Below are 23242 nucleotides of genomic sequence, written 5' to 3'. Positions count from 1 at the left end.
AGTCACGTGTACAACACGCCATAGGAACGGCCTTTCATACTGTACATGATGCGAGCTAACTTTTGTGATCCCATGTTTGCCATTTATTAATTCATGAATTGTTTCCTACGATTTATGCCATCTTCACTAACTTAATTTGTATTTGTACACATTGTTTATTCACCTGTGTTTGGCACTACTTTAGCAGTAAGTTTGAGATGAACGCGCTCTGTAAATCCCTGTGCCTTTCTGAAGACGTCTCCCTTTCCTCCTCATACTCCAGGCACAAAGGTTACCGACTGGAAGCTTGACTGGTTTGTCTTTTCTGATGGCATCCTGTTTCTTCCCTAATAATGACCATGCCCTTCATTAGAGATTTCTGTTTCCAATTGGTCTTTGTATCTCAACTCAAGCCCTCATGCCTTTTAGTTATGACTTAGAATGATGAGTTATTGCCACAGGAGATGTGTATTTTGTTTGGATCTAAACATGTACCTATCTAGGAGTATTTACATTATGCTTGAGTGGTGCCTACTGAAAATTGACCTCAGGGTTCAAACGTCCCTACCCTAAAACCTTAACTATTACGTTAAACTGTCATTGAAGAAACTATGACAAGGTTAGATGATGCATCTATCAACTCATATTATTCATATTTTTGTATTGATTTTTCTGAATTAGATTTGAACCTTGCATGGTCTTTGCTTGTCATATAGAGTTCAGTTTGTGGACAAAGCCAATGTACTTGGATCGTACATGCTTTAGTGTGTACTTTAGTGTTAACAGGTTACAGACAACTGAATCCCAATGCCCATGTTTGTACCAAAGACTTTTCACACAACCCATTCACCATGCAAACATACTGGATGTATATGTTTGTACATGTTGTATAGTTAAATACATTTAGTATTACATTAACATTTATATATCCTGATGATACTTTTTTATTATTCATATATGCAAATACCCAGAAACCATCTCTAGAAATATCCAAAAATATATAACTGTTACTGTAAGTATTACATGTACAGTACTTATTCCTGTTCATATCAGACAAAACTTCATTAAAATGTAATTACAATTGTCACTACTTCAAAATAAGTTGCTTGTATTTACACACAAATACATCAGAATTCATTGCTAGTCTGGTGAGCGTCCCAGTATTGTGGTTTTGTTGGAAAGGATACATTTGAGTCTAACAAAATTGTACCTTGTCACTTACCGATGATTGTGTAGCTAAGTTTGGCCTCTCTTTTGGAGGCATGTGTTGATGTTGTGGCCAATCCTGAACTCGCAGACATGGATTCTACTGTGCGGTGCTAGAGAAAGATACATGAAATGTTGTGTGACCATTTTCCTGTCACTACTACTGTATGACTTTGTTCTTCCTGTTCCCAAGCTAGCCTCACAGCTTTCCCACAGTGCATTGTGTCACCATGCCACCTTCCTTCCCAAGTGTCTCATCTCCAATTAACATTTTGCCTCAATGAAGGAAATGGTGGGGCCCCAGCCAGTATTTTCTGATCAGTTTCATGCTTTTACTTGTGATGGTATCGAAAGAGAACTTAACGAGAGCTTGAAAGTTTGTTATTTTCCACTTGATAGTATTAATATTCAAGTACATTTTGTTAATGATGTTTGTGCAATAAATTGAAATAAAACAAGCAGTTGTCTTGTAGATTGACACATCAGTTTTCATTCAGTTTAATGGAAATACTGTATCCAATTGACAGGAAATGTCACTGCTTGTCTCTCACATACAGGTGATGTCAGAACACACATTCTCTCCCACACACACACACACACACAGAGGGCTTGACGGTCAGCAGAGCAAAGGGCCCGGTCCTCATAAAGATACAGGCATTGTTCGGCCGCCCACTCGTCCTCTTAAGACACGCAATTGACTCTACCTTCTTCAAGCTCAAGGTAATCCAGAACGGAGGAGTTGCTGTAACACACATCCTTTCTGTGCTTCCAGTCAAAGGTATCTCCAGCAGCTCCCCTGAGATTCATCCTCCCACTCACCCACCCACACACTGCTGCTGTTGCTGACGTCAACATGAACACAGCACTTATCTGGGGAACAGCTATGTTCAGATATGTAGCAATCCCAATCTTTCAGAGAGATTGTAATTACAAAGGATAATCCATGTTGATTTATATGCCACCACCATCGCCCTGATTTTACACTGAGTGTACAAAACATTAGGAACACCTTTCCATGACAGACTGACCAGGTGAAACCAGGTCAAAGCTATGATCCCTTATTGATGTAACTTGTTAAATCCTCTTCAATCATTGCACTTGCCCATCAAGGGGAGGAGACTGGTTGAAGAAGGATTTTTAAGCCTTGAGACATGGATTGTGTATGTGTGCCATTCAGAGGGTGAATGAACAAGACAAAAGATTGAAGTGCCTTTGAACTGGGTGTGGTAGTAGGTGCCTGGTGCACCGGTTTGAGTGTGTCAAAAACTGCAACGGTGTTGGGTTTTTCACACGCAACAGTTTCCCGTGTGTATCAAGAACGGTCCAACACCCAAAGGACATCCAGTCAACTTGACCAACTGTGGGAAGCATTGGAGTCAACATGGGAAAACACCTTGTAGAGTCCATGTCCAGATGAATTGAGGCTGTCCTGAGGGCAAACGGGGTGCAACTCAATATTAGGAAGGTGTTACTAATACACACTTTGGAATGTATGCCACCAGGTATGAATATTTCTCAGTTATTTCTACAGTAGGTCTTGTGCGGACACATTTCAAACTTAGTCCTGATTTGAATCACTGCTCAGCAGGTAATCAGACACTATAATGAGATAGTGCTGGAATTCTCCAATGCGACTGTTCAGATTGCATCCATCCTCTTCATTCCTATATACCCATTTGTCCACATGGGGTCAGTATGGTAACAGGAAAAAATTGTGCATGTGTACTCTTCATTAGAGAATAGAATCCCTTACACAGCCTTACAAAATAATGAAGACACAGACAACTAGCAGCACATTTTTATTTCAACTTAACAAAAACATTGCACATTTTCCAGTAACATGCCTGTATAGGTCCATCAAGTTCACCTCGCTTAATGAGAAAAGAGTAGTAACCAATGATGTATATAAACCCTGAATTGCAATGCTATGTATTGGCAAATGAGAGGCTTGAAGCCGCAGGTCGGCCATATTGGCACTCCCCAGTGGGAGCAGTCCTCCATAGGAATGAATGGAATTCTACAGTATTTCAATTAAAATGTTTCAAGGACAAAATTACATGTATTTGAATATTTGTTTTGTCCTTATAAATGATACTTTAAGGAAAATGTTGTTATATGTTTTATTTAAAATGTGTACGTTTAGCTGACATAATATACTTTAAAAGTATGCATTAAGGTGTCTGTAATAGAATAAACTTGGCTAAATCAAAGGTAAACATTAATAAATGCATTTCCATACAATCCAAAATATGTTTTACAACGGTGGGGGAGTGCCAAGATGGAGGTGAGGTGGCTTCAAAACAGCGCCCCCTGTCAGTCTTCTAGTGTATATATAAACCATTGGTAGTAACAGAGGGAAAATATGAATAAATACAATAAGCTGTTTCCAAATGCTAAAGAAGACAGTACCAAGTAAAAATTGGCCACATTTGAAACCAAATGTAATAAAAATATTACAGCAATGTTAATACTTCACCAAACATGATGCAATTGTATAATCCATGCAATTAAATTAAATAGTCATATGCATATTAATAATAAAGTTCAAAATACGAGGTATTTGTTGGCTCACGTTTTTGTTTGCTACATCTATAGCAGTTGTTTGATTTCAATACTGTAGTCACACCTCATGCAATTCAATTTCCCATTGTCAATTTGTTTCAACCCAAATACAGTAGCACAAAGATCCATGCCACACAATGCGCACAGCTACATTTTTAAACTCCAATTAACAAAGCTACAACAATTCATACCCCAAATAAAACTTCAACATGAAACCTAATGCAGCTACAGCATGGACACGTTCTGTTCTAAAGGGATCCAAAAGTGTTCATAGTTTAGGACAATTGTACGTTTAGATTTTTGTGTGAATACCTAGTTCTGTTATGTACTGACATGGTATTCTGAGGTACACTAGTAAGGAATGAGCTGCCATTACACTATTTGTGTGACATTCCTGATGCACCTTTCCCTCAGCTGAAATAGCTTCAGCAGAATATATAGCCATTCTCTGTTGAATCAACCTGCATCTAAAGGCCATAGACTAAAAACAAGCACATCGTTGAAATTAGTAAACCAATGGGATGGGAGCCTAATTGTAAATTGGCAAATTATTCATAAAATGTGAAATGATCAGAACAATTTTGCAAAGGCACATTGTCTATGTGTGTGATTGATCCCTTTTCCAATCATGTGGCTTATAAAACAACTCTTCTGGGTCAGTAATACTTCTAATGTAACGTTACATATATTATATATATGTATTATATATACTCTCTAACTGAGATCAAGACAAAACTCAGAATGGTCAAATAAAATCTCTCAAACTATAGAAGAATCTCAGTGTGTGAAGACGCCATGCATTTTTCATAAGGAGTTTCAAACAAGGCACAAGGAGCGGAGTGGAGCGAACGATTTGCATTGCAAGCATAGCCACAGGACCTGCTGGTTCCCAACACCTTGACCCTCAACACTAGCTAACTCCAGGACTCCAAATCAGCCAAGCATCTAAATCAACAACTGCACTTGCATGTACCATCTCTTCAAATGTCATATGTACAAAAATAAATAAATAACCACCCTCCCCAAGAACAATATTCTAGCAACAGATATCGAAAGCAACGTAAGGGATGACATAATGACGGTACAGAAAAACAACAGTTAGGTCCTCTCTACATACACTCCATGCACCTTGTAGTGAGGTTGCAGATTTCTCCTAAACCTGCCTTATCACTGGTTGCCATTCTGACACAGAGGTCTGAAGTTTCCTCACACTTGCAATGGTCAGAGGAATAACTAGCTGCGCTGCTCTGACTAACATGTCAGACACAGCTCTCTCTGTTTCCCACACAGGAAGTAGCTGTGGAAGGAGCAGGAAACACCTTGACCGTGGCGACAGTCTAAAGCCCATCTCTAGTGGCAAAAAGCAAGCAGAGCCCAAGAATCTCTGCACTGCACTGCACTGCACTGCCTATTCTGCAGGCTGCATTAAAGAGTAAAGAAGCTAAGAGGCGGAGGAAATATTGCCTGGAGAGGTCAGCAGGAGCTAGCTTGCTGGTTTGGGAGGGTCACCTGCACAGCAAGGTGTGTCGCCCAAAGAACAAGTTCTTGTTTCTGTGGTGTCACTGCTGCAATGGCTTGTGGGTTTGGACTCACTCTGGCTGCGTTGTCGCTCTTTGTTTAGCTCCTCCCACTTGGCCCTGTTAGCCTGGATCAAGTCAACCATTGGCTGGAGCTTAGGGTTTATTTTCACCAATGTCTGGAGAGAGGGAGAAGAGAGAGAGAGGGAGAAGAGAGAGAGAGAGACAGGGTGTTATAAAGTGAGATAAATGAAGACCATCTTTCACTTAGTACATTATTCATCATACAAAAAATATGCATCTGACTGCTAAGCTACCTGCCACCCCGATATGTACAGTAGGCTACAGTAGAGCACATTGCCATGCAGTACAGTTTAGTGCAGTAGAGTACAGTAGGGTACAGTACAGTAACATACAGAACATTACACTGTACTCTACTTGTTACTAAACGTAACTGTACTGTCCTCTACTGCAGTGGTTCCCAAACTTTTTATAGTCCCGTATCCCTTCAAACATTCAACCTCCAGCTGCGTACCCCCTCTTGCACCAGGGTCAGTGCACTCTCAAATGTTGTTTTCTTGCCATCATTGTAAGCCTGCCACACACACACTATACAACACACTCATTCTTATGTTTAATAAATGTCTGTTTTTTTCACTACCCGTCTCGTGGGAAGTGACAAAGAGCTCTTATAGGACCAGGGCACAAATAATAATATAATAATAATCAATAATTTTGCTCTATTTAACCATCTTACATTTAAAACCTTATTTGTTCATTGACAATTGTGAATAACCACAGGTTAATGAGAAGAGTGTGCTTGAAAGGATGCACATAATTCTGCAATGTTGAGTTGTATTGGAGAGAGTCTCAGTCTTAAATCATTTTAATACAGTCTGTGCCTGTATTTAGTTTTCATGTTAGTGAGGGCCGAGAATCCACTCTCACATAGGTACATTGTTGCAAAGGGCATCAGTGTCTTAACAGCGCGATTTGCCAAGGCAAGAAACTCTGAGCACAGCCCTATCCAGAAATCTGGCAGTGGCTTCTGATTAAATTCAATTTTCACAGAACCGCTTGTTGCAATTTCGATGAGGCTCTCTTGTTCAGATATCGGTAAGTGGACTGGAGGCAGGGCATGAAAGGGATAACAAATCCAGTTGTTTGTGTCATTTGTTTGAGGAAAGTACCTGTGTAATTGCACACCCAGCTCACTCAGGCGCTTCGCTATATCACATTTGACATTGTCCGTAAGTTTGAGTTCATTTGCACATTAAAAATCATACAATGATGGAAAGACCTGTGTGTTGTCCTTGTTAATGCACACAGAAAAGAACTCCAACCTCTTAATCATAGCCTCAATTTTGTCCCGCACATTGAATATAGTTGCGGAGAGTCACTGTAATCCTAGATTCAGATCATTCAGGCGAGAAAAAACATCACCCAGATAGGCCAGTCGTGTGAAAAACTCTTCATCATGCAAGCGGTCAGACAAGTGAAAATGGTCAGTAAAGAAAACTTTAAGCTCGTCTCTCAATAAAAAAAAAAGTGTCAATACTTTACCCCTTGATAACCAGCGCACTTCTGTGTGTTGTAAAAGCGTTACATGGTCGCTGCCAATATCATTGCATAGTGCAGAAAATACATGGGAGTTCAGGGGCCTTGCTTTAACAAAGTTAACCATTTTCACTGTAGTGTCCAAAACGTTTTTCAAGCTGTCAGGCATTCCCTTGGCAGAAAGCGCCTCTCGGGGGATGCTGCAGTGTACCCAAGTGGCGTCGGGAGCAACTGCTTGCACGCACATTACCACTCCACCATGTCTTCCTGTCATGGCTTTTGCGCCATCAGTACAGATACCAACACATCTTGACCACCAAAGTCCGTTTGATGTCACAAAGCTGTCCAGTACTTTAAATAATATCCTCTCCTGTTGTCCTGGTTTCCAGTGGTTTGCAGAAGAGGACGTCTTCCTTAATTGACCCCCCATAAACGTAACGGACATATACCAGGAGCTGTGCCAGGCCCGCCATGTCTGTTGACTCTTCCAGCTGTAACGGATAGAATTCACTGGCTTGTATGCGAAGCAGTAATTGTTTCACAACATCTCCTGGCGTGTCACTAATGTCACTGATGTCACTGATGTCACTGATGCGTTGTGAAGCAGTGTTGTTTGAGGAAGTTTTTGTTGGCCTTTTCCCCCGTCATTGTCCCAGCCATATCCACGGCAGCAGGAAGAATGAAGTCCTCCACAATAGTATGGGGCTTGCCTGTCCTAGCCTCTCGGTAGCTCACCATATAAGACGCTTCGAGCCCCTTCTTATTAATTACATTTACATTTAAGTCATTTAGCAGACGCTCTTATCCAGAGCGACTTACAAATTGGTGCATTCACCTTATGATATCCAGTGGAACAACCACTTTACAATAGTGCATCTAACTCTTTTAAGGGGGGGGGGGGGGGTTAGAAGGATTACTTTATCCTATCCTAGGTATTCCTTAAAGAGGTGGGGTTTCAGGTGTCTCCGGAAGGTGGTGATTGACTCCGCTGACCTGGCGTCGTGAGGGAGTTTGTTCCACCATTGGGGTGCCAGAGCAGCGAACAGTTTTGACTGGGCTGAGCGGGAACTGTACTTCCTCAGAGGTAGGGAGGCGAGCAGGCCAGAGGTGGATGAACGCAGTGCCCTTGTTTGGGTGTAGGGCCTGATCAGAGCCTGAAAGTACGGAGGTGCCGTTCCCCTCACAGCTCCGTAGGCAAGCACCATGGTCTTGTAGCGGATGCGAGCTTCAACTGGAAGCCAGTGGAGAGAGCGGAGGAGCGGGGTGACGTGAGAGAACTTGGGAAAGTTGAACACCAGACGGGCTGCGGCGTTCTGGATGAGTTGTAGGGGTTTAATGGCACAGGCAGGGAGCCCAGCCAACAGCGAGTTGCAGTAATCCAGACGGGAGATGACAAGTGCCTGGATTAGGACCTGCGCCGCTTCCTGCGTGAGGCAGGGTCGTACTCTGCGAATGTTGTAGAGCATGAACCTACAGGAACGGGTCACCGCCTTGATGTTAGTTGAGAACGACAGGGTGTTGTCCAGGATCACGCCAAGGTTCTTAGCACTCTGGGAGGAGGACACAATGGAGTTGTCAACCGTGATGGCGAGATCATGGAACGGGCAGTCCTTCCCCGGGAGGAAGAGCAGCTCCGTCTTGCCGAGGTTCAGCTTGAGGTGGTGATCCGTCATCCACACTGATATGTCTGCCAGACATGCAGAGATGCGATTCACCACCTGGTTATCAGAGGGGGGAAAGGAGAAGATTAATTGTGTGTCGTCTGCATAGCAATGATAGGAGAGACCATGTGAGGATATGACAGAGCCAAGTGACTTGGTGTATAGCGAGAATAGGAGAGGGCCTAGAACAGAGCCCTGGGGGACACCAGTGGTGAGAGCACGTGGTGCGGAGACAGATTCTCGCCACGCCACCTGGTAGGAGCGACCTGTCAGGTAGGACGCAATCCAAGCGTGGGCCGCGCCGGAGATGCCCAGCTCGGAGAGGGTGGAGAGGAGGATCTGATGGTTCACAGTATCAAAGGCAGCCGATAGGTCTAGAAGGATGAGAGCAGAGGAGAGAGAGTTAGCTTTAGCAGTGCGGAGCGCCTCCGTGACACAGAGAAGAGCAGTCTCAGTTGAATGACTAGTCTTGAAACCTGACTGATTTGGATCAAGAAGGTCATTCTGAGAGAGATAGCAGGAGAGCTGGCCAAGGACGGCACGTTCAAGAGTTTTGGAGAGAAAAGAAAGAAGGGATACTGGTCTGTAGTTGTTGACATCGGAGGGATCGAGTGTAGGTTTTTTCAGAAGGGGTGCAACTCTCGCTCTCTTGAAGACGGAAGGGACGTAGCCAGCGGTCAAGGATGAGTTGATGAGCGAGGTGAGGTAAGGGAGAAGGTCTCCGGAAATGGTCTGGAGAAGAGAGGAGGGGATAGGGTCAAGCGGGCAGGTTGTTGGGCGGCCGGCCGTCACAAGACGCGAGATTTCATCTGGAGAGAGAGGGGAGAAAGAGGTCAAAGCACAGGGTAGGGCAGTGTGAGCAGAACCAGCGGTGTCGTTTGACTTAGCAAACGAGGATCGGATGTCGTCGACCTTCTTTTCAAAATGGTTGACGAAGTCATCAGCAGAGAGGGAGGAGGGGGGAGGAGGGGGAGGAGGATTCAGGAGGGAGGAGAAGGTGGCAAAGAGCTTCCTAGGGTTAGAGGCAGATGCTTGGAATTTAGAGTGGTTAGTGGTTAGTGGTACCATTATTAATGGTATCTGTTACTACTCGAAAGTCGTCTTTCTTCTCGCTCCAAAAACTTTTGTGGCTTATTTTTCAAATTGTCATGTTTTGTTTCTAAATGTCTGCACAAGAGTGAAGGTTTCCCGCGATAGAGTAACGGTTAATGTGATTGGATGTTAATTATTTGACTAGGCTACCTGTATTTGACATTGTGTTGTTATTTCGCTGAACACTAGATGGGTGAATTTTTGGGGGGGCAGTGAAACGAGGCTACTCAGGCGGGGAAAAAACCTCACCCAAATGTATAGCCCTGTTGGAAAATATAAATGTAGTTTGAAAATGTGAAGAATTTTTATTTGGCGTACCCCCGACGGTATTACGCATACCCCAGTTTGGGAATACATGCTCTACTGTACTGTGCTGTCAAAACTTGAACCATATCTCTTTCATTACTTGTTACTTTTATTTCTTATTCTTATTTTCTATATACATTTTTTAACCGCATTGTTGGTTAGGGGCTCGTAAGTTAGCATTTCACCGCATGTGACTAATAACATTTGATTTGATTTGATCTGAACCAATCACAGACGTCTTTTTTGGGGCCAAATCAAGAATGGTCCGGGAACAAATCTCAACCAATCATAGACGTCTATGTTTAGGCTGAATCAAGTCCGGTCTAGACCGGACATCTGTGGACGGACCAAATTTCAACATCTTTTCAACGTCCATGGATGTCAGCGTTGGACGGTGCACACTGGGTTAATATGAAGAGAAAATGACTTACTGGACTGTAATTAGTTACTAGTGTCATTCTTGCTGTGGAATTATAAACGACAATTCAGTCAGTGTGACACATTGCCTTTCATACAGCCTTGAATGAATTACCTCAGAGACGTGGGGGGTTCTCTTTTCTTCACACTGCATTTAGGCTCCTTTAAATATAATCTAAATCACTTGGCTTTCCATTGCACACTAATTAACCCATGTTTCATATGAAAACACAAACACTTTCCACAACAGACACAAAACACAAAGCCGCCATTTAGGAAGAGATACCGTACACATTGCCACGACAACAGGGGATCATTTAATTCACGCTATCAATTCAATTCACATAACTTTTATATCCGGATAGGGAACTTTATATGTGGTGATGGGCTGGGGCATGCAAGACACATAGCAACTTAGGACACAATATACAGTATAAATATATATGAGTGGAATAACTCACAATGTTATAAAACGCTACAAGAATTGTCTATGAGTATGTGCTCAGTATCTCATCATCCCCGCCAGTGTGCAGTTATGGCTGGCCCATGGAGCATCTCCATACATGTTTTATGAGTCAAATCAGTACAATCTCATGCCAGAAAATGATCTACGGTACTGCCTGTTGCCTGAAACTGTCAAACCTGAAACTGTCAAACCTGTTACAACAGCTAGGGGGATTTGAAAAGCATGTGTATTCAGAGGGTGTACTCATAAACTCACACAACAATTGCAACAATTGCGGTGGTACACTGAAGTTATGCTTTCTAATTGGGTGCAGTTCAGAAGTCAAGACTACATTTACATGATCAAAAGATTCCACATGGCCTCTCATTCATATGCTATGCATAATCATTTCCAGAGGGCTTTTAGTTTGCACTTCTAACTAGAACCTAGTGACCGTATGTCCACAACATTCCATAGTGAACATTAAATGTTCCAAATGGTGTTTCCACTGCGAACTTTGGAGAGCTCCAAGCACATTGATTCATACAGTTTTACCATTACCAGACCACTAGGGTACGTCCCAAATGGTACCTTATTCCCTATACAGTGCACTACTTTTTGGCCAAAGTCATATGGAATAGGGTGCCATTTGGGACTCAGCCGTACACTACACAGGACCAGCTCCCTGCTAGTCGCCATGGCAGGTTGTTGTTAGAGCACTCAGTCTCCACATCCACAGATGGTGAGGGTTCAGTAAAGACTGACTCCTGTTAGGGAGTTGCCATTGCACCCTGTGTGTGGTGCTGTAATAGCGCCACGTTCCTTGGATGGACAAACCCACTCTGTGATCAACTTAATCTCTCTGAGTTTGACTAGTACAGCTGGAGAATAGAGGAGGATTCCAACTAGGATCCTGCCAATGTCTCTCTTCTCTTTCCTCCTTCATTCTAAAAACCCCTCTATCTTGTTCCAGCATCAGTATTCCAGTGCAGTAGACGGAACGAGTGGGGATAAAGACGGAGAGCCATGGTTATCTGGTAGGCTTTGAAGATGGGAGGTTACATAACGCAGGATTAATATTCCACACAGTAGCACGAGGAGAAGGAGATCAGTGAGATGCTCTTCCTCCCACAGACACAAACCCCTGGCGCCTCTGAACTTCCTCCTGCTCCCCTCTCTCTCTCTCCTCTAATTGGTGGCGGTATGGTCGTGAGCTGTATATCTGCATTCTCTAAACATGAGCATTTGCAGGCCACTGTGTGAGTCTGCATCTAAAGACACACAGAAAGCAAATCCCTTTGTTCTAATAATGTAGAGTTTTCAAAGCTATAGGGGAAAAAATTTCAGTCTACCATCACTTTTAACACAAGTTGCTCCTGAATTAATCCAACGTTTGAAAGCACATTTGTCCTAATATTACAATATAGCAGGCCAGGTTTGTCAATCAAAATATATGTGTATGTGAAAACATATTTACAGTTTTTTAATCTGGCAGCGTTGATCTGGCAAAAATCATGTCTGCAACTATCTGCATACTGTATGGCATTCCCTGTATTTCTCACTTGTTTGCTCTGTGCTCTCGGCCTCTAACTCTCTTTGTCTTTATCAGTGGCCTTGATCTTCCCTGGAAGTCAGTCATCCAGTCTTCCTCGGTCTCCCACACACCCTCACTGCCGCAGACGTCATGACCTGGCTCATCCGCACCCACCCACCCACCCACCCACCCACGCACGCATGCACACAATGAGAGCACAGAGCTGACTCTCCCTATTCATTCCCTCTTTCAGTGCTGTGCAGTTGAGGCACACTATACCTGCATTAAAGGGAGTTAAGCATGTAATATACTGGATCATCATCACTAACGTCAATGCTTCCCTCATTCATTTGTTTGCTTGGCATTCTCAAGATCCGGAAACGAGGTCTCATTCTAGTGCAGTATTCTCAAATAGATAGTACACGTCCTTGGAGTTATTTCAGAGATTAAAAAATACCTTATTTTTCAAAGAAATGTCTCTAAAAGGAAAGAATGTTTACTGCAGTGACATTTCCACTGCTGGCGTCATTAGGGACAATGGCAGGCGAAGGACGGCCTCCTCTGTAGAGGGGGCTATTCGGCTAGTGGTGCTTGGTGGTAGTGAGAGCAGTAGATTGAGTCCCTTAGGGTTTGGGGAGGCTGTGGAGGCATTGCGGAGGATTACCTCATAAAGCGGAGCACAGATCCCATCGATCCACTCCAGCTGCAGCCCCGGCAACTCGTCCTTCCGGTTTCGATCAAAAATGGCCTGGAACACAAACACACGCTTAAACCTCATGATTCCTGTACTGTCTGTTCCACTTCCTTCCTACACACACACTAGCCCTGGATCATGATTCTCAGTTCCATTACATTACACATAAGAGCCCAGATACTCGGTCTGAACATTAACACACACCGCTTGCGGTACGCTTTTGGAAGCACAAGGACTTTATCTTTCATATCAGCAAGAAATCATTTCCAAAAAAGAAAAGGTTAAATTGATACACCTTTATAGGGTTAGTGTTTCCAAACTGTCATATCTTCATGTTACAGCAAGTGTTTCCGGAAGAGAGATAGAAGATCGAGGGACCACCTGTGCTAACTAGCTATCTAGCATGCGCCAGTAAATGTATATTTTGCATTTGTGAATTTATTTTAATGTGATATAAAAGTAAAGGGCTTTATGTTTCTAGAACCGTATTGCAATTGAGAATCGATTCACGTTTCGACTTAGTTTTTGTCTGTTTAGGCTGCCAGAGCCAGTCTACCTTTGAGAGTAACATATATGGCTCTATTTCTGGTGTTAAGGCAGCGCTAGTGTCAAACGCACGTTAGTTTGCAATTTCGTCATGTAAAAACTGTCGCACTGGCATTTTCCAGCCCTAACGCCAGGTTCGGCAATTTATCTGTCTAACATCATCTAACTCAGATGGGAGGGGTGGATATATTTAAGGTGTGTCCTTAAAAACATGATCCAAAGTGCTAATTTCAGGCAGCGCTGGTCGGGATGTTTAAGACCAACCAAAAGCTGGTTTTAGCGGTAACACAGTTGGTTATGGCATGAATTTTGACAGCGGAAATGCAGCTTATCCAGCCGTGACAAACAGCCCATATGCACATGGGACAAGATGTGCTTTTAGTGCCTGTATACTGTATATTTTATTAAAAACCAAGCATACCCTCCCCTCCCCTCCTCTTAATGAGAGGGGGAGGGTATGCTGGGGGGCTCCCGAGTGGCACAGTGGTCTAAGACACTGCATCTCAGTGCAAGAGGTGTCACTGCAGTATTCACTTTTTCTGTCCGTTCCCAAAAGCATTATTTGGCTTTCTGCCCGTTCCCAAAAGCATTATTTGGTGATTGGCCGTGTAGGCTATTTGGTATGTGTACAATTAAACCCTAAAGTTTAGGCTTATGCACTTAAATACTAGCACACAGCTCGGACCCCTGTGGTTCGAATCCAGGCTGTATCACATCCGATCGTGATTGGTAGTCCCAGTGGGCGGTGCACAATAGGCCCAGCGTCGTCCGGGTTTGGCCGGGGTAGGCCGTCATTGTAAATAAGAATTTGTTCTTAACTGACTTGACTAGTTTAAATTAAGGTTAAATAATTTAAAAAAATGAAGGCTGTTTTCTTTTTGTCCTGCCCAATTTAATCAAGTACGTAGACTAGTCTAGACCGTTGATATAGTGTTTAGCTCGTGAGACCGCTTGGAAATAAATCTTAATCACCAAAGTTTTATTAAAATATTAAGTTTGAGAGGAGCTGACATTCCCTTTTTATCTATGTATTGCAGGCAGACCTACATTATTTTAGCCATGCTTTGGACGTGTGTAAAACCCCCTCCATGATGTAGGCTACATGTGTCCATGCCCATCATGAAACGAGAGTTGAAACCCTCTGTGAATACCAGTGACCCTCCTATTTAGAAGTTATTTTCCTGTAACAATAGTTTGTTTTCCATTTCCTATTTTTTAAACCCAAGCCCTCCGTAGGATACCCTTACCCTAGGCCTACTACAGCGAAGGCTGGTTCAACAGCAATTCGTTGTGCCTTTCTTTATGCTAGCGATTTTAGAATGTATTTATTGTTGTTGAAGAAAAAAAAACGGATTGCTTGTTTTTCGTAGAATTGTATTAAAACCAAATTTATTACAAAGATTCACTGTCCTGGTTTTATGGTGAGAACGTCCATGGCACGCAACTTCTGGAGAAGTGTGAATGCGATCTGTAAGATGGTTCCAGTATGTCTATAAAACATTATATTTGGGAGCAGTATAACGGTTAGGGGACATTCTCCCTTTCTCTTTATATTGGATCTTTGTCCAGCTATTATGAAAAGTTTAGATGTGTGTAAAACCCTCCACAGTCTGTGTTGTTTTAATATTATATGGGCATGGGAAGCAATTATGGAGCCTGTAAGTGTACTTAGATATAGCCTATTTAAAACAAGTTGTTTTGTTAAGAATTTGATTCAAATCTCTTTTTAGGCCTTATCAATAATGAATTTAATCTTATTTATTGAAAACCTTTGGCATGTCCATAGAGGCCTAGCCTCTATATCAGTATATTTCTACATTGAAGCTATGCAATTTCTTAGAACAATGTGGACTCCAAACAGGTTCAAGTTAACATATTTAGAATAGATGGGATAGGTCTACATTTTGTTATTTTGTTTCTGTAAGCTGTTTAACAAACTATAACGGACTAACATTGGAATTGGAGTTGATTCCAAGGCAATACATAAAAGACTGTAAATATACACAACTTGAAGCAACAACTTATTTAGCCATGGAGCACATCCTGATTGGCCAGTGAGGGGCCAAGCCTCGACACACCCACAACTTCTTCATTCATCAAAACCCAACCCTTTCGCGCCAACGCCAGTAACTGCGACGATAATTGTGGTTGTGAAAACAGCAAAAATATTTATGAGACACCCCGAACCTATAACGCTACCGCCAGCGATTAGATTGAACGTTGCGCTCGGTTTGTTCAAATAGAGCCCATAAGGTCCTCTTAAGGAGTAACGCTAGGCTCCTTAAGAGTACAACTTGGGCTACACAAAGACAGGCTCACACGTGGGGAAATAAGAGTATGAGAAAAAGGGGGAATGGCTCCTAGCCCTAGAACAAGAATGTACACTTCAGTACTGCAATAGAACTGTTGTAGAAATGAATGTATAAAATGCACCCTTTACCATTATGCCAAACAAGTTCATTCCAGTTCCTATTTCCCATTCTGCCTCAGTCTCCTCTCTTGCTGCATGAACTTCTGAGGCTCCAGAGAGAGAGAGAGGCTGCGCTTCACAGATAGTTACTGGGCTACGCTTGAATATCGAGTTGAATATTTAATTCACAACACCCACACACACGCTCAGCGCTAAAGGGTTTGACACAGGCTGCAAAGCAACCTGAGGCTAGTGCATTAGCTAGCTACTTCAGAGGGGAACCAATGTGGCCGGGCGTGATTAGTCAACCGGCAGTAATTACAGACGGACGCTACTCTGCTCTCCTCCCTAAGAACCTGCAGCACTGTTTGGACTTCAAAGCTCCAAAATAAAACACCAGCAATTCTTCCATTTTAGTGCATTGGCTTTGAATACAGTACTTATACATGTAGAATATTCACTGAGTGTACAAAACATTAAGAACACCTGCTCTTTCCATGACATAGACTGACCAGGTGAATCCAGGTGAAATCTATGATCCGTTATTGATGTCACCTGTTAAATCCACTTCAATCAGTGTAGATGAAGGGTTTTTAAGCCTTGAGACAATTGAGACATGGATTGTGTATGTGTGCCATTCAGAGGGTGAATGGGCCAGACAAAATATTTAAGTGCCTTTGAACAGGGTATGGTAGTAGGTGCCAGGCGCACCGGTTCTGAGTGTGTCAAGAACTGCAACGCTGCTGGGTTTTTCACTGTCAACAGTTTCCTGTGTGTATCAAGAATGGTCCACCACCCAAAGGACATCCATCAAACTTGATACAACTGTGGAAAGCATTGGAGTCAACATTGAGGCTGTTCTGAGGGCAAAAAGGGATGCAACTCAATATTGGGAAGGTGTTCCTAATGTTGTGTACACTCAGTGTAGAACGATGAGTTACCTGATGTCAAGGCTGACCAAAGTAAGACACTGAATCTATATTTATCTAGGATTATCTTGCAGGATTTAAAAAAAATTATTCATAGAAGAGTTATGATACATTTTATGGGCCCTGTTGTATACAGGTTAGGACACGGCAGCCAATGGGATTAGAGGAAGGTGTCGTTGTCACTTCTTTCTGTAAACTATAGACAGGGGCAGAGGTTAAATTGATGTTGTAAGTGTTTGGTAACAGGCTTGTGCAAGAGCATTATTCTAGGACATACAGAGCCACCTGATTAAAAACCTAGTCCAAATACTGCTTAAGGTACTGTAGCGCAGGGATCATCAACTAGATTATTTTTCTTGAGCGGATGGTCAGAGGGACGGAATATAATTACAAATAATTTTAGACCATAAGAAGCCCAAACAGATATAATATTTGATTAAAACATAATCATTTCAAACGTTGCTTACATTTGTATACGATCACATACAGTATATCTCTCTATTATGCGTGGGAATACTTTGGAACAGTATTCAAATCACTTGGAGCTGATTTGCTGGTGTTTTTTGACAGTCTTTTATGTCCAACAATTAACCAATTTTGCTCCGAAAACTTGGTGGGCCGCCAGTTAGGGAACCCTACTGTAGAGGGACACTTTGTACGAGCTGACAACTCTCCTCTCTCACACAGTGTGATGCAAGCTCTATGTAACAAGTGAACCATGTCTGGACTATAAATCCTATGGCCAGGGGTGAGAGTAGATTGAATTTCTTTACCGGTGCAGAACCGGTAAAGACAAGCTTCTTGTCAAACCACATCGCATTTTGGAGCATAAGGCTATACCACCGGTTTTCAAGGCCATGCGTTCATTTTTCATGCCTCTGACATGCAGTAATGATAAATAATGGTGTAAAAGCCTACAGTTTTCTTTATATATATTTTTTTATTATTGTGATAGCCCAAGCCCCCCTCCGCTTCTCCTTCACCCAAATCCAGACAGCTGATGTTCTGAAAGAGCTGCAAAATCTGGATCCCTACAAATCAGCTGGGCTAGACAATCTGGACCCTCTCTTCCTAAAATGATCCGCCGCCATTGTCGCAACCCCTATTACTAGTCTGTTCAACCTCTCTTTCGTATCGTCTGAGATTCCTAAAGATTGGAAAGTGGCCGTGGTCATCCCCCTCTTCAAAGGGGGAGACACTCTAGACCAAAATGGTTACAGACCTATATCCATCCTGTCCTGCCTTTCTAAAGTCTTTGAAAGCCAAGTGAACAAACAGATCACTGACCATTTTGAATCCCACCGTACCTTCTCCGCTATGCAATCTGGTTTCCGAGCTGGTCACGGGTGCACCTCAGCCACGCTCAAGGTTCTAAACGATATCATAACCGCCATCAATAAAAGACAGTACTGTGCAGCCGTCTTCATCGACCTGGCCAAGGCTTTCGACTCTGTCAATCACAGCATTCTTATAGGAAGATTCAACAGCCTTGGTTTCTCTAATGACTGCCTCGCCTGGTTCACTAACTACTTCTGAGATAGAGTTCAGTGTGTCAAATCGGAGGGCCTGTTGTCCGGACCTCTGGCAGTCTCTATGGGGGTGCCACAGGGTTCAATTCTCAGGCCGACTCTTTTTCTCTGTATATATCAATGATGTCGCTCTTGCTTCTGGTGATTCTCTGATCCACCTCTACGCAGACGACACCATTCTGTATACATCTGGCCCTTCTTTGGACACTGTGTTAAAAATCTTCCAAACGAGCTTCAATGCCATGCAACACTCCTTCCGTGGCCTCCAACTGCTCTTAAATGCTAGTAAAACTAAATGCATGCTCTTCAACCGATCGCTGTCCGCACCCGCCCGCCCGACTAGCATCACTACTCTGGACGGTTCTGACTTAGAATATGTGGACAACTATAAATACCTAGGTGTCTGGCTAGACTGTAAACTCTCCTTCCAGACTCATATTAGTAACGTAGTCAACACTGCTACCTAGCCAGCTAGCCACCGAACAGCAACACTGTAGTAACTATTACATTCAACGGAACGACTCGATTAGTGTAGTGTTAGCTAGCTACATAGTTGTCTTTGCTGTCTTTGTTTCTAAGATAACTGCGTAGTTTAGACTAATTCGGTTAGCTAGCCAGCTATTTTTCGTCCTTTTAACGTAACGTAGTCAACACTGCTCGCTAGCCAGCTAGCCACCGAATAGCAACACTGTAGAAACTATTACATTCAACGGATCAACGGAACGATTGATTAGTGTAGTGTTAGCTAGCTACATAGTTGTCTTTGCTGTCCTTGTATCTAAGACAATTGTGTAGTTTATACTAATTAACGAGCCAGTTACCGAGGTTACATAGCTAGCTACCGAGGTTACCTAGCCAGCGACACTCTCAAACAAAGTCAACAACGCAGCCACTGCTAGCTAGCCCACTTCCGCAGTACTGTATCATTTTAATAATTTTGGTCAATAAGATTTCTGCAACGCAAGCTTAACTTTCTGAACATTCGAAACGTGTAGTTCACTTGTCATTCCAATCTCCTTTGCATTAGCGTAGCCTCTTCTGTAGCCTGTCAACTATGTGTCTGTCTATCCCTGTTCTCTCCTCTCTGCACAGACCATACAAACGCTTCACACCGCGTGGCCGCGGCCACCCTAACCTGGTGGTCCCAGCGCGCACCACCCACGTGGAGTCCCAGGTCTCCGGCAGCCTCTGGAACTGCCGATCTGCGGCCAACAAGGCAGAGTTCATCTCAGCCTATGCTTCCCTCCAGTCCCTCGACTTCTTGGCACTGACGGAAACATGGATCACCACAGATAACACTGCTACTCCTACTGCTCTCTCCTCGTCTGCCCACGTGTTCTCGCACACCCCGAGAGCTTCTGGTCAGCGGGGTGGCGGCACCGGGATCCTCATCTCTCCCAAGTGGTCTTTCTCCCTTTCTCCCCTTACCCATCTGTCTATCGCCTCCTTTGAATTCCATGCTGTCACAGTTACCAGCCCTTTCAAGCTTAACATCCTTATCATTTATCGCCCTCCAGGTTCCCTTGGAGAGTTCATCAATGAGCTTGATGCCCTGATAAGCTCCTTTCCTGAGGACGGCTCACCTCTCACAGTTCTGGGTGACTTTAACCTCCCCACGTCTACCTTTGACTCATTCCTCTCTGCCTCCTTCGTTCCACTCCTCTCCTCTTTTGACCTCACCCTCTCACCTTCCCCCCTACTCACAAGGCAGGCAATACGCTTGACCTCATCTTTACTAGATGCTGTTCTTCCACTAACCTCATTGCAACTCCCCTCCAAGTCTCCGACCACTACCTTGTATCCTTTTCACTCTCGCTCTCATCCAACACTTCCCACACTGCCCCTACTCGGATGGTATCGCGCCGTCCCAACCTTCGCTCTCTCTCCCCCGCTACTCTCTCCTCTTCCATCCTATCATCTCTTCCCTCTGCTCAAACCTTCTCCAACCTATCTCCTGATTCTGCCTCCTCAACCCTCCTCTCCTCCCTTTCTGCATCCTTTGACTCTCTATGTCCCCTATCCTCCAGGCCGGCTCGGTCCTCCCCTCCTGCTCCGTGGCTCGACGACTCATTGCGAGCTCACAGAACAGGGCTCCGGGCAGCCGAGCGGAAATGGAGGAAAACTCGCCTCCCTGCGGACCTGGCATCCTTTCACTCCCTCCTCTCTACATTTTCCTCTTCTGTCTCTGCTGCTAAAGCCACTTTCTACCACTCTAAATTCCAAGCATCTGCCTCTAACCCTAGGAAGCTCTTTGCCACCTTCTCCTCCCTCCTGAATCCTCCTCCCCCTCCTCCCCCCTCCTCCCTCTCTGCAGATGACTTCGTCAACCATTTTGAAAAGAAGGTCGACGACATCCGATCCTCGTTTGCTAAGTCAAACGACACCGCTGGTTCTGCTCACACTGCCCTACCCTGTGCTCTGACCTCTTTCTCCCCTCTCTCTCCAGATGAAATCTCGCGTCTTGTGACGGCCGGCCGCCCAACAACCTGCCCGCTTGACCCTATCCCCTCCTCTCTTCTCCAGACCATTTCCGGAGACCTTCTCCCTTACCTCACCTCGCTCATCAACTCATCCTTGACCGCTGGCTACGTCCCTTCCGTCTTCAAGAGAGCGAGAGTTGCACCCCTGCTGAAAAAACCTACACTCGATCCCTCCGATGTCAACAACTACAGACCAGTATCCCTTCTTTCTTTTCTCTCCAAAACTCTCGAACGTGCCGTCCTTGGCCAGCTCTCCCGCTATCTCTCTCAGAATGACCTTCTTGATCCAAATCAGTCAGGTTTCAAGACTAGTCATTCAACTGAGACTGCTCTTCTCTGTATCACGGAGGCGCTCCGCACTGCTAAAGCTAACTCTCTCTCCTCTGCTCTCATCCTCCTAGACCTATCGGCTGCCTTCGATACTGTGAACCATCAGATCCTCCTCTCCACCCTCTCCGAGTTGGGCATCTCCGGCGCGGCCCACGCTTGGATTGCGTCCTACCTGACAGGTCGCTCCTACCAGGTGGCGTGGCGAGAATCTGTCTCCTCACCACGTGCTCTCACCACTGGTGTCCCCCAGGGCTCTGTTCTAGGCCCTCTCCTATTCTCGCTATACACCAAGTCACTTGGCTCTGTCATAACCTCACATGGTCTCTCCTATCATTGCTATGCAGACGACACACAATTAATCTTCTCCTTTCCCCCTTCTGATGACCAGGTGGCGAATCGCATCTCTGCATGTCTGGCAGACATATCAGTGTGGATGACGGACCACCACCTCAAGCTGAACCTCGGCAAGACGGAGCTGCTCTTCCTCCCGGGGAAGGACTGCCCGTTCCATGATCTCGCCATCACGGTTGACAACTCCATTGTGTCCTCCTCCCAGAGCGCTAAGAACCTTGGCGTGATCCTGGACAACACCCTGTCGTTCTCAACTAACATCAAGGCGGTGGCCCGTTCCTGTAGGTTCATGCTCTACAACATCCGCAGAGTACGACCCTGCCTCACACAGGAAGCGGCGCAGGTCCTAATCCAGGCACTTGTCATCTCCCGTCTGGATTACTGCAACTCGCTGTTGGCTGGGCTCCCTGCCTGTGCCATTAAACCCCTACAACTCATCCAGAACGCCGCAGCCCGTCTGGTGTTCAACCTTCCCAAGTTCTCTCACGTCACCCCGCTCCTCCGCTCTCTCCACTGGCTTCCAGTTGAAGCTCGCATCCGCTACAAGACCATGGTGCTTGCCTACGGAGCTGTGAGGGGAACGGCACCTCAGTACCTTCAGGCTCTGATCAGGCCCTACACCCAAACAAGGGCACTGCGTTCATCCACCTCTGGCCTGCTCGCCTCCCTACCACTGAGGAAGTACAGTTCCCGCTCAGCCCAGTCAAAACTGTTCGCTGCTCTGGCACCCCAATGGTGGAACAAACTCCCTCACGACGCCAGGACAGCGGAGTCAATCACCACCTTCCGGAGACACCTGAAACCCCACCTCTTCAAGGAATACCTAGGATAGGATAAAGTAATCCTTCTGACCCCCCCCCCCCCCTTAAAAGATTTAGATGCACTATTGTAAAGTGGTTGTTCCACTGGATGTCATAAGGTGAATGCACCAATTTGTAAGTCGCTCTGGATAAGAGCGTCTGCTAAATGACTTAAATGTAAATGTATGTTAAATGTAAATATTAAGCATCTCCAATCCAAAGTTAAATCTAGAATCGGCTTCCTATTTTGCAACAAAGCCTCCTTCACTCATGCAGCCAAACATACCCTCGTAAAACTGACTATCCTACCAATCCTTGACTTCGGCGATGTCATTTACAAATATAGCCTCCAACACTCTACTCAGCAAATTGGATGCAGTCTATCACAGTGCCATCCATTTCGTCACCAAAGTCCCATATACTACCCATCACTGCGACCTGTATGCTCTCGTTGGCTGGTCCTCGCTACATATTCGCTGTCAGAGCAGCTTACCGATCACTGCAGCTCTACACAGCCCATCTGTAAATAGCCCATCCAACCAACTACCTACCTCATCCCCATATTTGTTTTTGTTTTTCTGCTCTTTTGCACACCAGTATTTCTACTTGCACATCCTCATCTGCACATATATCACTCCAGTGTAAATTGCTAAATTGTAATTACTTTGCCACTATTGGCCTATTTATTGCCTTACCTCCTTACTTCATTTGCACACACTGTATACAGATTTTTCTATTGTGTTATTGACTGTACATTTGTTCATCCATGTGTAACTCTGTGTTGTTGTTTTTGTCGCACTGCTTTGCTTTATCTTGGCCAGGTCGCAGTTGTAAATGAGAACTTGTTCTCAACTGGCCTACCTGGTTAAATAAAGGTGAAATAAAAAAAATGTCACC

At 44.4% G+C, this 23242-nt stretch overlaps 1 protein-coding gene across 1 annotated transcript in view; it reads right to left on the bottom strand.

Moving 5' to 3' along the window:
* Window positions 1–2971: 2971 nt before the first annotated feature.
* Window positions 2972–23242, bottom strand: part of pde11a (phosphodiesterase 11a) — a 60318-nt gene continuing 40047 nt past the window's right edge. Inside the window, exons 19-20 of the mRNA XM_071355688.1 lie at window positions 12941–13024; window positions 2972–5443 (exon numbers count right to left, since the gene is read on the bottom strand). Of these exons, the coding sequence (XP_071211789.1) occupies window positions 5231–5443; window positions 12941–13024 (297 nt within the window). The 3' untranslated portion in view covers window positions 2972–5230. The remainder of the gene's footprint in view (window positions 5444–12940; window positions 13025–23242) is intronic.

The sequence above is a fragment of the Salvelinus alpinus genome, chromosome 20, assembly GCF_045679555.1.
Source record: "Salvelinus alpinus chromosome 20, SLU_Salpinus.1, whole genome shotgun sequence".
NCBI classification, from domain to species: Eukaryota; Metazoa; Chordata; class Actinopteri; order Salmoniformes; family Salmonidae; genus Salvelinus; species Salvelinus alpinus.
Note: the sequence above shows the minus strand (reverse complement) of the source record. Positions and strands in the feature narration are given on the sequence as shown.